The 12,146-nt window shown below is 62.2% G+C and overlaps 1 protein-coding gene across 1 annotated transcript in view; it reads right to left on the reverse strand.

The window, feature by feature from the left end:
* MEGF6 (multiple EGF like domains 6) overlaps nucleotides 1-12,146 on the reverse strand; it is a 121,185-nt gene that overhangs the window by 79,676 nt on the left and 29,363 nt on the right. Inside the window, exon 4 of the mRNA XM_025362444.1 lies at nucleotides 10,580-10,684. Coding sequence (XP_025218229.1) covers nucleotides 10,580-10,684 — 105 coding nt within the window. The remainder of the gene's footprint in view (nucleotides 1-10,579; nucleotides 10,685-12,146) is intronic.

Here is a 12,146-nt window from a genome sequence, read left to right on the forward strand (position 1 = left end):
TATGACACCTTCATGGCAGGACCTCGATGTAGGAGCCCCTCCCCTCTTTCCTCCCTTAGGAGGCTGAGACCTGCCAGGAGCCCAGAAACCAGCCTTGGGCTCCCCCAGGCTGCTGCCCACCACCCTGGACCCTTCATTCCCAAGGGTCTCACAGGTACTGCCAGGCTGTGGGACAGGCCCAGCCACGGGGCCCAGCCGGTGAGAAGGCAGAACCCGTCCCATAAACGCCTGGGAGGCCTGGAGTGCAGGATCGTCTGCAGGAACTGCCCAGGAATTTGCACCCAGTCTCCTCCGCAGCTCAGCCACAGGCTGCAATTTGACTCGTCAACATGTTTACCGCAGCCAGGGCCTGGGGTGCAGAGGCTCCCAGAGATTCCTGGAGTGATGAGCAGGTACGGTGTGCAGGACCTGCCATGAACGTGTCATAGACACTCTGGGCCTCAGCCCTCAGCGCACCCACTCTGTGCTTGGGTAAAAACCAAGGCCCCTGAGGGCTCCGGCCTCCAGGAACATGGCAGGGGTATGAGGACTTCAGTAGTGGTCCGAGGCCACCCCCTTGGCTACAGCAGGACAGTGAGGCTCAGGCAGCAGCTCAGCCCGCCAGGCTCCTCAGGAATCCCAGCATGCAACCACTTTCTTCAGGACGGGGGCCCATCACCTGCACCCCAAGCAGCTCTCCCCAGTGTTCAGGCTGAGAGCCCCCAAATGCAAGGACACCCACACGCCGTCCCCTGCCTGGCCTCTTCAAGCCACTTCTGTTGCCCCCATGCCCTGCCCTGGATGCCAGCCAGTGCCCTGTGACCTTGCCAGCCAGCCCTTTAGCCCCTCCTGACGGTGGGTTTCTCCACATCAGCAGATGGGCCGTGAGCACCGCAGGGGACACCTGTGTCCTCTGCACTTTACAGAAGCCCTGTGGGTGGGGTTTGCCCCTTTGCTCCCTCCACCAGCCAGACACCGCCTGAGCCCGCAAGGGCCTGCAGAGCGTGTTCACAGGGCGTAGGTCTGCACCCCAGCTCCACGCAGCTTGGCCCAGCCTCTCCACCCAGAAGAGAACATGCAAACCCTCAGTGTGGCCCATGAGAGCTGTCAGGCTGGGCACTCAGTTTCCGGGTGAGTGGGCAGAGCCTGGCTTCACTCAGCTGGCAGCTGCCCGGTACGGGTCTGCCAGAGGCCCGGGAACAACCCACAGCCCTGGACACTCCTGGAGGGAGCTCCTGCAGCCGACTCCATCCGCCAAAGCCACCTCCAGCCCACCCCCGAGACACCCCCAACACCAGCCCCCTGTTCAGGTAGGGGAAACAGAGGCTCCTTCAACGATGCAGGACCCAAAGAGGCAGGGACAGTCTCTGGGACCCAGCGCAGGGCACCCAGGCCACACCAGTGCCCAGACACCACCCAGCTGCCCCTCAGCCGGGGCCCCCAAAGGACCTAAGCCTTGCCCTGGGCAGGTGGTCAAGGGGCAAAAGCCAATACCAAGTCCACCACTGACTCCAAGCAACTCAAGAACTGCCAGGGGCTCAGTATCCCCATCTGTGAAACGGAACAGGCACAGCCCCACACCCGGATGCTGCGGCCAGCCCCAGTGCTGCCCTGAAGTCCAGGGGGTCTGGATGGGACAGGATGGCTGAGGCAGGGAGCAGGGGACTCAAAGGATCCTGGAGGCTGAAGGTCCCTGATGCACCCAGCTGGTGGGAAGAGCTGTCCAAGAAGACCACCCAGGAGACTGGGGGGCCACAGGGTCTCCAGTCTGCAGCAGGCACAGGGAGCCGAGAGGCCTGATCATCCTCTGAACAGTGTCAGAGTGGCCTGCCACTGGGCTCGGCAGCTGTCTGGACAGCCGTCCGTGCTATGGGCAGGGAGACTTGAGGTGCCCACTCACCAGGCAGTACGGGGGCAGTGGGGGGGGCCCACAGAGCCCCCCGCCCTGCAGTGCCTGGGAGGGTCTGCCTCTTAATGTCTCCTGCTGTAATCATGACATTAAAAGACCACCCCGTCTGTGAAACCAGCCTGGGAGAGGCCACACAGTCCCACTGTGCACAGGGCCAAGGCCAGGGAGGATAGCGTTATCCCAGGATAAAGACAGAGGCCCTTTTGTGGGTGGCAGGGGATGGGAAGAGCAAACCTGGTAATTAAACAATTCACTGGGCAAACAGGAATCCCCTGCCCAGAGTCAGCCCTTTGGAAGACAGGGTGGATTCTGCAGGTGGTCTCAGTCTCCCTGGCTGTCCTGTCCAGGAGGTGGCCCGGCCTGAGCATAGCAAGATGGTCCTGGAGGGGCCACACCTGTCCCAGCCAACTGTCACGCAGGGACTGAGGCCAGAGAAGCCAAAGTCAGGCATCTGCCCCGCCCGCTCAACCCCCTGCAGGCGGAAGGGGCAGCCCGGCAGGCACTGGCTCCCACAGGGAAGCGGGACTCAGGGGATTTCCAGGGGCTCAGTGCAGTTAAAGGGGTGTGGAAAAGCCGGAGGCCACAGGGAAAGGATAGCCAGGCGGGCCGCTGGGCATGGGGTTTTCTGATTACCCAGCAACTAGGCAGAGCTCCTTAAAGCCTGGGACCCGAGAGCGGCCAGACAGGGCGAGAGTGAAGGAGGTATCTTCCGGCCCAGGTGCCAGGTGCTCTGTCTACCCACTGGGGCACACCTGCTCCAGCCCTGCCCAGCGGACGACCACCGCACCACCAACCTCACTCCAAGAAAGACCATGCGGGCCTGGGAATGAGAGGACAGGAGGCTGCCCCTGCGCCAGGTCCTCACTGCCTGCAGGGTGTGAAGCCCACAACTGGCCTGGCAGCAGCTTATCCTGTCCCCTCCACCGCCCAGCCTGGTACCAGGCACTGAGCCTGCCCAGGAGGCTAGTCATCCTCCCCATTCACACGGCAGAGGCTCAGCCCTCCCTCCACCCATCCCCAGGGCCACCCAGTCTCCGCCCTCCACCAATCCCCAGGGACAGGGCCCCAGGGAGGCTGTGACACACAGGGACACACACACCACAGCCCTACCTCCTACTCTGAGCCGGCTCAGCACCGGCTTGTCTTCACGGTCGACACCTCCATATTCCTTGGGGGCCTCCAGGGACCCCATTAACTGTGGGCATAGGCATCCATCAGCCTGGGGAGCAGGACACAGAGAGAGGGTCTGGGGGACCAGGGGCAGCCCTGGGCCATCCCACAGAGAGAGGACCGCCATGGCCGGCGGCTGGGTTTTCTGATGGCCCAGAAACCAGAGTGCTCCTCCAAGCCTGGAACCCAGGGCAGCCACAGGCAGGGCAGGCACGGCAGGCAGGGCGGGCGTCAGTGAGGCATCTCCCGGCCCAGCGGTCCGGTGTCCGGCGCTCAAAGGACACGACCCCACCATGGAGGCCAGAAGCCTGGTCTTGCTCTCAGAGGACTCCCACCCCCGAGCAGAGAGCAGGAAAACGCCAAGACCAAGGCCAGCCTGCCCCAAAGACCAGAGAGCAAGGTTCCTGGCTGAGGAGGTCCCCCCAGACAGGCTGGGTTCTCTCCAAGGATGCTGGGTCCTCCCTGCCCCAAAGGCCAGGGAGCAAGGATCCTGGGTGAGGGGGTCTCCCCCGACACGCTGGGTCCGCCCCAAGGGTGCTGGATCCTCCCCCAAAGTGTGCTGGGTCCTTCCTGCCTATGCTGGGTCATTTCCTAGTATGCTGGTCCTCCTGGGTGTGCTGGTCCTTCCTGGGTGTGCTGGGTCCTCCCTGGTGTGCTGGGTTCTCCCTGGTGTGCTGGGTTCTCCTGGGTGTGCTGGGTCCTCCTGGGTGTGCTGGGTCCTCCCTGGTGTGCTGGGTCCTCCTGGGTGTGCTGAGTCCTCCCTGGTGTGCTGGGTCCTCCTGGGTGTGCTGGTCCTTCCTGGATGTGCTGGGTTCTCCTCAGGTGTGCTGGGTCCTCCTGGGTGTGCTGGGTCCTCCCAGGTGTGCTGGGTCCTCCTGGGTGTGCTGGGTCCTCCTGGGTGTGCTGGGTTCTCCTCAGGTGTGCTGGGTCCTCCTGGGTGTGCTGAGTCCTTTCTGGGTGTGCTGGATCCTCCTGGGTGTGCTGGGTCCTTCCTGGTGTGCTGAGTCCTCCTGGGTGTGCTGAGTCCTTCCTGGGTGTGCTGGGTCCTCCCGGGTGTGCTGGGTCCTCCCGGGTGTGCTGGGTCCTTCCTGGGTGTGCTGGGTCCTTCCTGGTGTGCTGAGTCCTTCCTGGTGTGCTGGGTCCTCCTGGGTGTGCTGAGTCCTTCCTGGGTGTGCTGGTCCTTCCTGGGTGTGCTGGGTCCTCCCAGGTGTGCTGGGTCCTCCCGGGTGTGCTGGGTCCTCCCGGGTGTGCTGGGTCCTTCCTGGTGTGCTGGGTCCTCCCGGGTGTGCTGGGTTCTCCCGGGTGTGCTGGGTTCTCCCTGGTGTGCTGGGTCCTCCCTGGTGTGCTGGGTTCCCCCAGGTTTGCTGGGTCCTCCGGGTGTGCTGGATCCCCCCGCCAGGTAACCCCTAGTCCTCCCAGGGCATGCTGGGATCATTTCTCACACCAGACACAAAAAGCCTCCCCCAGGGTGGCCTCCTGGCTAAGCCAGCTCCAGGCCCAGATGGAAACCTTCTGCTTGGCTGCACCTAAAGGTAAGCATGGGAACCAGTGCGGGGAGCCTGGAACCACAGCCCAGGACCAGGGTCAAGTTAACCCAAGGCCACGTCCACAGGACAAAGACGAGATGCCTCCCCAGGAATCAGCCCAGGCTGGGGCTGCTGCAGGCTGCAGGCCTCTGGACAGGGTCCCATGGCAGGGAGCATGACCAGAGACAGCCCCAGCCCCAGCTCCAGCTCCAGCCAGGCCGTGCACAACATGGAGAGAGGCTGTGAAAAGAACATCCCTGCCCTGGAGCCCACCCTTCCAGGAGCCCCTTCCTCCCCTCCCACCACCCCCTGGGGCGCAGAGTCCGAGGCCAGCAGCGGCAGCTCCCAGGCCTGGCCATGGCTGGTCGCCAAGAGCAGCCCTGGGTGGCATCTGGAGCTCGGGCGAGGGGTCAGACTCCCACCCTCAGACACAGTGGGCAGCATTGAAGGGCAGTGGGGAGGGCCGCTTCCTCTCCATTAATCAATGATCCCAGTTTAGAAAGTCGCCCGAGCCAATGCCAAGGGCTAAACAGGCTCAGGACCCCACCCAGCCCTGGCCACCCCAGCTTCTCCAGGGCTCTGCTTCCTGGCATAGCCTCAGGGCCCCAACAGCTGCCAGAGCCACCTCCAGCCCACACCCGAGAGACCCCCACTGAGGGCCTCCTGCTCAAGGTGGGGAAACTAAGGTTCCTTCGAAGGTGCAGGACTCAGAGTGGGCCTGGGTGCTGAGGGTCCAGGCAGGACCACTGACGTCTCTCCCGGCTCGGCAGGCACACAGCAGGTACCTGGGAGCACCTGCCAGCCAGCCCCCAGCAATGCCTGGCTCCATCTCACCGAGAGAGGCCGAGGACCCTCTAGAAGCTTGGCTGATGCGTCCCTCGTTCCCTACCCTGTATCTCAGGGCCAAAATGACTTTCTCCTCCTCCACTATGCTCCTCAGCTCCTGTCTCTCTCCCATCTGGAAACTTGTCCAGAACAAATTGCACCTCCCAACCCTTCCCCAGCCCACAGGCCCACCTCCTCCAGGAAGTCCTTGAGGCAGCCAAGCCTCTGCTGGGCATCGCTGGAGCCCTGACCACTCACCTGGACCCAGGAGTGAGGGTGGCAACACTCTAGTGTGGTGGTGCCAGAGACCCGTCTGACCTGCCCCTTTGATGGGGGGAAACTGAGGCCCAGAAGGGAATCAGAGCCAAAGACATTGATTGATTGATTGATTGATTGATTGATTGAGACAGGGTCTTGCTCTGTTGCCTACGCTGGAGTCCAGTGGCGCAATCGGGCGCAATCTTGGCTCACTGCAACCTCCACCTCCCAGGTTCAATCAATCCTCCTGCCTCAGCCTCCTAAGTATCTGGGATTAGAGGTGCCCACCACCACGCCTGGCTAATTTTTGTATTTTCGGTAGAGACGGGGTTTCACCATGTTGCTCAGGCTGGTCTTGAACTCCTGGGCTCAAGCGATACGCCTGCCTCGGCCTCCCGAAGTACTGGGATTACAGGTGTGAGCCACCACGCCTGGCCTGAGCCAAAGGTTCTTGAACCAAGAAAGTACCTAGAGGTGACCCAGGCCTCATTTCTCAGAGCCTGCCCTTGTCCCATGAGGTCAGCTGAGACCAGATCAAGAGATTAGTAGATTTGTAGAGATTTCTGTCACCTTGTATGGTACAAAAGACATCTATTAGGAGGTCATTTGTCCTCAGTAACTTTTTCTTGCTGGTCTTTTCATTACAGATTCCGTGCCAAGCCCAGGTCACCAGTGGGTGTTGGGGAAGGGGTGGGGCGTCCACCCACGCTTGCCAGAGCAGCACACACAGGTGGGACCCGGGTGCAAAGGCAGGACGAGGCCAGGTTTTTGGCTGTGAAAATTGTTCCTGGTTGGTCTGATGAAACTGATGCTCTGATGGGACCCCAAAGCCTTCCCAGGGACAGGGGAGGAGGTCCTTAGAGTCTCCCTCCCTCCTTTGCAGACCCACAGGGCAAGGATACTGGCAGTCCTGGGGGGTCTTCCGAACCCTGGACCACTCCGGGAGACTCCACATGGCAGCTGGGTGCTCAGTGTATAGTTAACCCAAGAGCCAGGGTATTAGTCCGTTGTCCAACTGCTGGTAAAGACACATCCAAGACTGGGCAATTTACAAAAGAAAGAGGTTTAATGGACGCACGGTTCCACGTGGCTGGGGAGGCCTCACAATCATGGCAGAAGTTAAGGAAGAGTAAGTCACGTCTTGCATGGACGGCAGCAGGCCGAGAGAGAGAGCTTGTGCGGGGAAACTCCCCCTTATAAAACCATCAGATCTCATGAGACTTACTCACTATCACAAAAACAGCACGGGAAAGACCTGCCCCCATGATTCAACCACCTCCCACCGGGTTCCTTCCATGACCCGTGGCAATTATGGGAGATACAAGGTGAGATTTGGGTGGGGACACAGCCGAACCAATGACCCGTGGCAATTATGGGAGATACAAGGTGAGATTTGGGTGGGGACACAGCCGAACCATACCAGCTGGGGACAAAGTCTGCACCTGAGCCATTGCAATGGTGGTCCCTGCCACGACCCCCACTTCCCAACCTTTCTGCCAGGCCCACTCTGGGCCTCACCTACATGGACTCTCGCAACCTGCACAAAACATTGCCAAATCTCCTCCCTGCTGAACAGAAGGGGGACCGGGGTCCGAGAGGTGGAGTGGTCACACAGGCACAGGCCTGGGGAATACCAAAGCCAGCCCTGGACAAAGTGAGCAGCTGGCCCTGACTCTGACTGCACTGAGGCCTGCACTGGGCCAGGGAAGATTTCACTGCAGGCCCTGGCCCAGGCCAGGCCCTCCACCTTCGGGGCAGACAGGCCCGCTTTGTGCTCCCACAGCTCCCGCTGCTTCTGTGGAAAGGCTCTCAGGGCCTCAGCGAAACTGCTGCAAAGCACCCGCCTGCTGTACACCCGAGACTTGACCCCGTCTGGGCCAAGGAGGGAGAGCTGGGGCTGTGGGGAGTGGGGAGGGCTCCTTCCCACAACCGCCCTCCGTAGCTGCCCAGAGAGTTCCTGTCTCCCTCCCCGACTCCGTTGTTCAAATGAAATAATTTGGGGGAACCAGAAAATATGGCTTTTATTTTCAAAACTAGAATCAATTATAATTGGGGGGTTAGTTAAATATTCCCAACTGTGTTTGAGCTCAGGTCTACAGTGTCCAGACCCAGAGTGGAGGAGGGACAGGAAGGTGATGGTGAGAGGTCTAGGTGGGAGTGCTAAGGGCAGGGGCTACACCTGCAGGCAGCACCCCCTCACACCTGGTCCTGCACACCTGGCCCTGCACACCTGGCCTACACACTCAGCCCTGCACACTCCACCCTGCATGCCCAGCCCTGCACATTCCACCCCTGCACACCTGGCCCTGTACAATTCAACCCTGCAGGCCTGGCCCTGCACACCCAGCTCTACGCACTCCATCCTGAATGCCCAGGCCTGCATAATTCAGCCCCGCACACTTCACCCTACACAGTTCGACCCTGCATAATTCAGCCCTGTACCCTCGGCTTTGCACACCCGGCCTCCACACCCTCCCCTTCTTCCGAGACAGAGTGACCAGGGAGGACGCCAGGCAGCCACCCTCCAGCTTGTCAACTGCCCCCTGTGAAGGCCACGTCTGCCCTAACTGGCCACTCTCCCAGGAGGCCCACTACCCAAGGGCCACAAGCCAGCCACAGGTAGGGACGCTCCTGCCCTGCCGGGGACCCTGCTCCCCTCTTCTCCAAAGCAAATCTCAGCGGCTCCCCCAGAACCAAGGCTTGTCCCTGCACCAGGTGGCAGCATGGCCAGAAGGGAGTACATGGCACTCCCTCAGACAGACCTGGCTTCAGCCCCAGCTAGGCCACTTGCGAGCTGAGCACCAGCAGCTGCCGGGTCTCCCCAACCTTGGTTTCCTCTTTCAGGAAGCAAATGAAGTGTGGAGTTGATGAGGTGACACAGGAAGAGAGTGGCTGGGAGCCAGGAGGGAGCTCCCGGCCTCCAGCCTCCCTGCTCTGCGGTGCATTCCCACGGTGATCGGTGCATTCCCACGGTGACCGGTGCATGGGGCTGCTGCTCTGGAGGCTGAGCCTGGCGCCCAGGCGCCGTGAGAGTCTGTGACGCAGAAGTCAGAGCCAAGAGGCTGGTGGGGCACAGGGCACCTGAGTGCACCCTGCCCCCACGAGACGCCGAGTTCCCCCACGGGGTGTGCAGCCCCCAGTGAGCCTCCTACAAACCCTGTGCCTGCTGGTGCCCCGGGGGCCGCGTGTCAGGGTCTCACGGACCACGGGGCTCCGAGCAGCCTCCTGACAAAGATGAGGTGGAAGGAGGGGACTGACGGTGGGCAGGAGGCCAGCCCTGAGGGGGCAGGTCAGGTGTCCTCCATCCCCTCCCAGAGGACACGGCCAGGAAAAGTCACCCCCCAAGGCCACCTCCTCCTCGCCCTCCGCTAGGAACAGAGACCACTGGAGGCTCTGCTTGGCTGACCAGTGAGCCACAGCCCTGTCCCGGAAACCTCCCCAGCCAGCCCAGTCAGCCCTGGTATTTCCGTGTGAAACCGAAATGAAGCGACGCACACGCCAAAAGATTAGACAAATGAGACGGAAAGGCCCTCGGGGTGTTTCTCAACTCCTACCAGTGGCCATAATTACAGTTCTCAAGAGGCCAAACGTGACAGTCGGAGCCCACTCCATCCTGTGTGGACCCCCATCTGCCCTCGGAGCTGGGACGGGTCACCTCTGACCACAGGGAGGCCTGGCCAAGGCCTGCAGCCTGGATGTCGCAGGGCAGTGACAGGGCAGGGGACCCGGGGGGGCCCTTTCGTCCACATGAGACAGCCGGGTCTCAGTCCCCGGCCGGGGCAGCAGCCCTCCCAGCCGCCCAGCATCCAGGAAGCAACAGGCACTCGCGGTGACTCGGCAGGGGCCGTCCCAGCTAACAGAGGACATTCAATAAACCCTCCAGCACCAACCGTCCAACTTTCCAACAATGACCAACGCCCCAGGCTGCTGGCACCCAGCTCCAAACTCTGGGGAGACCAGCACCTCTCGAGAACCCCTCCTCAGCCCGGCCCCCAGCGGAACGTGGAGTGGGCAGAGGTGCCCTTCACAAACGTGGGGACCTCTTGATTCCTCTGATTTCCTCGAGTCTCCCCCACTGTCTGCCTGGGCGCTGGAGCATATCTCTCACTCTGCCCTGGCATCTGCCTGGCATGGAGCCCCGGTGGCCACCACACAAGCAGTCCCAAAGCCCCAGGGCCACTGGGAGTGTTTCATGCCATCAGGACAGCTATGGCTCAGGCTGCGTGAGGCTAGGATGAAGCAACCCGGGACAGAGCAGGAAGCCACAGAGGAAGGGAAGACTCCCGCTGCCCATGGCCCAAAGGAATCGGGACGAGGCTTTGCCGCTTTTCCCCACATTGGCGCACGCTTTTCTTTACAGAAATCCCGTCACCCCGATGGCTTGCTTTCAGCCCATCCCCACTCCCTGCAAGCATCTCCCCACTGCCAGCTCTGCTTCAACCTGGTCTTTGGGGCCTGTGAGGGAATCCTGTCTAGGCTGTGCTGCGGTTACTCAACCAGTCGCTTTGGCTAGGACCCCCGGGTGTCCCCCATCTTGTAACACTGAGGACAACCACAGTTCGGCAAGGTGGCAGCACAGCTGGAGACCCTGGGACCTGGCCACCCTCTGCCTTTCCAGGGGGCCAGCGTCCCCTTTTATAAACAGCAGGGCTGGCGTGGTGGGCGCCAAGATGATATGCTCCAGCACCATCCACTGAGGGGGCTCTCTCGGGGTCACCCCTCCCCTCAACACCCTCAGAGGGGCTGCAGGGAACTGGTGGAGGGATTGCAGAATGTCCTCAGAAGAATGCCCGTTCACTCAGGGTGTGCCCTACACAGCTGTGCTGGGGACAGCCAGTGGCCGACACATCTCCGCCCCTCGCCCACAGGCTGGCCATGACCAGGGCCTTGGTGCCCCTGGGGCTCCACTCACCATACTGACAGCGGGGTCCCTGGAAGCCAGAGGGACAGTGGCACGGCTGGGCTGAGCCTGGCGCACAACGGCCACCGTGAAAACAGAAGCCGGCACTGCATTCAGCTGCGGAGGGAAGGCGCAAATCAGTGAGACGGGCAAGGAGGGGCGAGGCAGGGGCAGGTGAGGCCTCAGGGTCTCTCGGGCAGGCAGCCCACCCAGCCTGCCAGGTCCCCAGCCCTGTTCTCTCTGTCCTGGGTCACACATTGCCCAGCCACCAATGGTGGCTGCAGTGTCCCCCAACTCCCAGCCATGGCTACATGCAGTTGGGGTTAGGCGGAACCCCTCTAGAGTGCAGTAAAGCCCTAACTCACTTCACCTAGATGGGGAGGAGCCAAGGGCATTTCCTGGGGAAGGTGCGCAGGGAGTGGGGGCTGGGGAGGGGTGGGGGAGGGAAGGTGGGGGTGCAGTGGGGAGGGGTGGGCTGCCCAGTGGTCAGCACTGCACAGCTACAAGGGCTGGCTGAGGACCCCCCTCAAGACCCTGATAGTAGAACCTACTAGGTTGGCCCCATTCTCAGGGAGGGGTGGCCCCGGCCCAGGCCAGTCGGACCCCAGGGAGGGGACGAGGTAAGGTCCTAGCAGGTGGGGAGCCAAGTGTTGATAGCAGCTGCCCTGGGGCTCCCTGGGGAAAGCAAGGCCAGGGTGTGAGGGTGGAGGAGGCCACAGCTGGACCTGAGAGGCCAGGTGGGGGCTCTGGAGAGAGGGGGGTGCCGTGCGGCGTGGCAGGCAGCCCCATTACTGGCAGTCCCACACTGCCTCGCTGCCCCCTCCACAGCAGGTGCCCTCCAGGCTGGACCAGGTGCCCCCCAGGGACTCCAGTACCAAGTTCCTTCACCGGGCAACCCCTACCCTGCACGTTACTACTCAGGAGGGCAAGGCCAAGGTGCGTGGGCTGCGCTCACTCCTGAGGGGTGCTCGCTGGGTGACTGCATGGTCAGGGCAGTGACCTGGGACTCCCTGCCCCACCCAGAGCCTGTGCGACCTGTGGGCTCAGTGAGTTTGTGTGTCACTCATGGCCCCCGTGCCAGGAGTCGGGAGGGAAGCTCTAGCCAGGTGGGCCCTGCGGTGGCTGCGCCAGGGCTCCCAGGATTCCCAGGCACGGGCCAGGTCAGCTGAGAGGAAGGAGGACAGTTGGCCACTCATCATCTAAGCAGCCCCAGACCAGGGGCTGTGCCCGGTGGGGAAACCAAGGCTCAGAGACTTCATTACCTGGCCTGGACCACAGAGTGAGCCATGACTGGCTCGGGCTTCAGGGCCTGTGTGGCCGTCCCATTTACAGATGTGCCCAAGGCCAGCACCCAAACCTGGACTTGGGATCAGGACGACCGGGCCTGGGTCTGGACTGGCACAGAGAAACACGGGTCCCTGTGAAAGCTTCTTCCTCCCACGCCTCCTGCAATCACGGCCACCACCGCTGCCCCGGGCATGGGGGCATCCCCTCCCCGCCTGGGCCCTCACACGCATCTGGCCACATCCAGGCCCCACCAGCCTCTTCCCTCCAGCCAAACACGTGCAGCTGGAGGATG

Source organism: Theropithecus gelada, chromosome 1, assembly GCF_003255815.1.
Source record: "Theropithecus gelada isolate Dixy chromosome 1, Tgel_1.0, whole genome shotgun sequence".
Classification (NCBI taxonomy): Eukaryota; Metazoa; Chordata; class Mammalia; order Primates; family Cercopithecidae; genus Theropithecus; species Theropithecus gelada.